This window comes from Buceros rhinoceros, unplaced genomic scaffold (genome assembly GCF_000710305.1).
Source record: "Buceros rhinoceros silvestris isolate BGI_N320 unplaced genomic scaffold, ASM71030v1 scaffold21481, whole genome shotgun sequence".
Taxonomy (NCBI): Eukaryota; Metazoa; Chordata; class Aves; order Bucerotiformes; family Bucerotidae; genus Buceros; species Buceros rhinoceros.
In genome coordinates this window covers 3,839-7,461 of record NW_010392784.1, presented here as the reverse complement: position 1 = coordinate 7,461, position 3,623 = coordinate 3,839, and the positions used below count along the sequence as shown (strand labels likewise).

Below are 3,623 nucleotides of genomic sequence, written 5' to 3'. Positions count from 1 at the left end.
CTGTCTCTTGGCTTGCCCTACATCAGCGTGATTTGGAGCAGGGGGCTTTGTCTTGTGGGAGGTTTTAGCGTACGTACAGGCAGACGAGGCTTAGGCAGCCCAGAGGGACTCGGCTGAGAAGCTGCAGGAGTTTTCACTGCTGTGAAAACCATACTGCGGGCAAAGCTTTCAGATTCATTCCACTGTGGGTTGTGGGGTTTTTTCCGTCAGTTAATGTATTTATAGATAAGTATGTTTTTAAAAACCAGGTAGAGACCTTGGCTCAAATGGGCAAGTGAAACCATTAGAAATTAAACCCAGCCGAGGAGTCCCCATCCGAAGCCTGGCTGGTGGGTTAACTTCCTCCGCAAAGCATCACTGGGAGAGGAACAGCAGCCTGTAGTGTCTGTTGTGGTGGTTTCCCCTGGCAGCGCAGGGCTTTGAAACCCTCGTTCTGCCTCGTAGCACGTATCGAAATGGCGGACGACAACGAGGAGCTGCAGGCCGACGAGGAGCTGCTGGCTCCGGCCGAGGACGCCTTCGAGCAGCTGGAGAACGACAGCCCTGCCGAGCGCAGCGGGCACGTGGCTGGCACTGACGGGCGCTGCATGTACGTCTGGGGAGGCTATAAGGTACGCTGCTCTGCTCGCCCAGGAACGTGCTGCTGGTAATTACAGCCATTAGCTGGGGAGTGACTAAAATTATCCCTCCCCTGGAGAAGCAAAGCTCCAGGTACCAACTGAGAGTCTGACGTTTAAGAGTTTTCAAATTCCGAAGCACACCGTGAGTGTGGAACGAGGATCCTCGATCAGACGCCTGTTGTGGGGTGCGGGGTGGTGCTTGTCAGCTCACGTGGCTGTGGGAAGAGAAGGAGGTTCTGATGAGAACCGCACCCCGTGTGACACGGCACGTTGATTTACGGCGCTATCAGCCCAGCTCTGTATTGTCTGTCAGTGGTCGAGGCGGGTGGTTTGGCTCCCCAGGGTGTGCGTGTGCTGCCGGCAGAACCGAGTCATGGGACGATTCGGCGCTATCAGCCCAGCTCTGTATTGTCTGTCAGTGGTCGAGGCGGGTGGTTTGGCTCCCCAGGGTGTGCGTGTGCTGCCGGCAGAACCGAGTCATGGGGCGGTTTTGACAGGAATTGAAGTGAATCATGGCTGAACTCAGTAGATTGGTAGCTGGAGACCAAGCTTTGGTGCGTCGTTCTGGTGGAGTCATGCTGGGGGTGGGGGAATTAAGAAGGAAATTTTGGCTCAGTCGTGCACCTCAGTTATGCCCTGGGCTGTGAAAAGGAGGTGAAGTTCCATCTGCCCCGTCTGTGTCTCTGCTTGGACCTTGTCTGGTCCCCAGCAGAGGCTCAGGTGGGCTCCTGGCTGCTCTCCACGGGCTGCTGCAGAGGCGAGAGGTCCTGGAGTGCAGCAGGCGCTGCCCCTGCCCTGTGAAGAGCTCTGAGGGGATGTAAATGTTCTCAGGAGCCGTTAGTCCAACATGTCAAGCATCCTTCTAATGGTGCTGCTTCTTTCCTGCCCTGTCCTGCAGAATGCCCAAGTGCGGGGCTTTTATGACTTCTATCTGCCCAGAGACGAAATATGGATCTACAACATGGAGACCGGACGATGGTACAGTAAATAATTCACCTCCTGGGGTGGTGACTTAAGCCGTGGTGCGGCCAAAGAAACCGCGGTGTCATCTTCGCGAGATCGCGGGAACGGGGCTGAAAGCCGCGTGCCCAACAGCCCGAGAAAGGGGAGCGCAGGGCTCCGGTTCTGCGGTGAACTGGGGCCTGGCACTGCGAAGCTGACGCCCCTCAGCACTCCCTGGAAGTTTCAGCAGCGCTTCCAGCCCTCGTGGTGGTTCGGGAGAGCCCTGGGCACGGCTTGGAGGGTGCTCGTGGTGCTTAGGGTGTTTACAAACGTTAAAAACCCAGTAGCAGAATAGAAACCTTCAGTTGGGAGAGGTGCCTCCTCTGCCCGAGGGTCTTTCGGCGGGTTTTGGACTGGGACTGGGCAGGCGGGATTCCTCCCCCACCAAACGTGCATGAATTAAATCGCCTTTTCCCCGCCCCCTCCCTCGTACCTGGTTAGTGCAGTGAACTGTTAAACCTGCAAGAGCGTGAAGAACTCACAGCTGGCCGGTGCGCAGCGGCCTCTGGCGATGCAAACATCCTGGTGGCCTTACAGAATCCCCCTCCAGAGAAAACCGTCGGTGGTCGCTGTTACCAGCTGAAATACTCCCCACTGTGCTTCCAGGAAGAAGAGTAAGACGGAGGGAGACGTTCCCCCGTCCATGTCGGGCAGCTGCGCCGTGTGCGTGGACAGGGTGGTCTACCTCTTCGGAGGACACCACGCGCGTGGCAACACCAACAAGGTCAGTGCCTGAGCGGTCACCCCTGCTCACACAGACCTTCCTCCTCGTGGGCCTTGGCTCCTGTCCGCCGCCACCTGCGCTGCGGGGCGGCCGAGCTGCTCTCATCCAAGTCACCCTGTGAATCGTGTTGCGCTTTCGAGTTGCTTCTTTTGAAGGATGGGGATTCCCGGCGTGCTGTGGCAGATTCCCAGAGTGCTGTGGCAGCATCAGGAGGGGATCTGTAGCTGCTCCGCAGCCATTTTCTTCCTGGGACACGGTTTTCTTCTCAGGAATCTCTGACGATGTTCTGGAAGTTGGTTTAAATTACATAGTTCTGGCCTCGGCCTTGAATACAGACCAAAAGTGCCCAAAACAAGTGGCGTTCCCTGTGTTCCCTGACTTGCTGCCTTCCTGCTGCAGGGTTGGTAGCTTTCGGTTAGGGGAGAGATGTGCATCAGCTGGTTCTCCCCCCATAAAATGCTGTCACACGCAGAGAAGGGTTGACACCGTATAAACCCACTGGTTTTTAATCCAGAGTTTTTTGGCTGTAAGACAGCTGCTCCTTTGTACACACCTTCCCCCTGTCCCCCGTCAGCTTTGGGATGGTAGAACTCAAGGTCCGCAGTCCTGTTCCTTTTTTTTGGGGTGAGTCTGCAGGAAGAGCTTTGGGTCCGCGGTTTGCTGCAGACGCTGTCAGTGCTCCGTGCAGCCGGGGAGAGCTTTGGGCTTGTTTCTGTACCGGTAGATGCTAATGAAAAGCTCGTATGTTGTCATTGCTCAGACTGAAGCATGTGGGTAAAAAACAAAAATCTTTTTGTTTTCTACAGTTCTACATGTTAAATTCCAGATCCACGGACAAAGTGCTGCAGTGGGTCAGAGTGGAGTGTCAGGGGGTGCCCCCTTCGTCCAAGGACAAGCTCGGCGTGTGGGTTTACAAAAACAAGTAAGGCTCCAGCGGCACGGTCGCACAGCTGTCCAGGCCGTCCAGTGCCGTCACTTTGCATCGCTCTTGGTCTGGTTGTTGTTGTGCTTTTTCGTCTGTGCAAGAGCTGCAGAGCCTGCAGCCCCAGGAAGAGGCTGGGTTTGCTCCCCACAGCCTTCTAAAACTGCTCCCCGCCCTTCAACCCTTGATAAACCCAAAACCCCGTGCTTCGGGTTCAGGTGTGTGTCAGCTGCAGAGCGTCTGTGCAAGTCACAGGCCAAACTCTGGACATCTTGAATATGGTTTTGGGCCCCTCACTGCCAGAAGGACACTGAGGGGCTGGAGCGTGTCCAGAGAAGGACAACGGAGCTGGGGC

The 3,623-nt window shown here is 56.1% G+C and overlaps 1 protein-coding gene across 1 annotated transcript in view; it reads left to right on the top strand.

Annotated features, from left to right (window-relative positions):
• Nucleotides 1-442: 442 nt before the first annotated feature.
• The window catches only part of KLHDC2 (kelch domain containing 2), a gene marked incomplete at its 3' end in the record, with an annotated part of 6,874 nt that continues 3,693 nt past the window's right edge, over nt 443-3,623 (top strand). Inside the window, exons 1-4 of the mRNA XM_010144627.1 lie at nt 443-611; nt 1,519-1,598; nt 2,229-2,346; nt 3,153-3,268. Coding sequence (XP_010142929.1) covers nt 456-611; nt 1,519-1,598; nt 2,229-2,346; nt 3,153-3,268 — 470 coding nt within the window. The remainder of the gene's footprint in view (nt 612-1,518; nt 1,599-2,228; nt 2,347-3,152; nt 3,269-3,623) is intronic.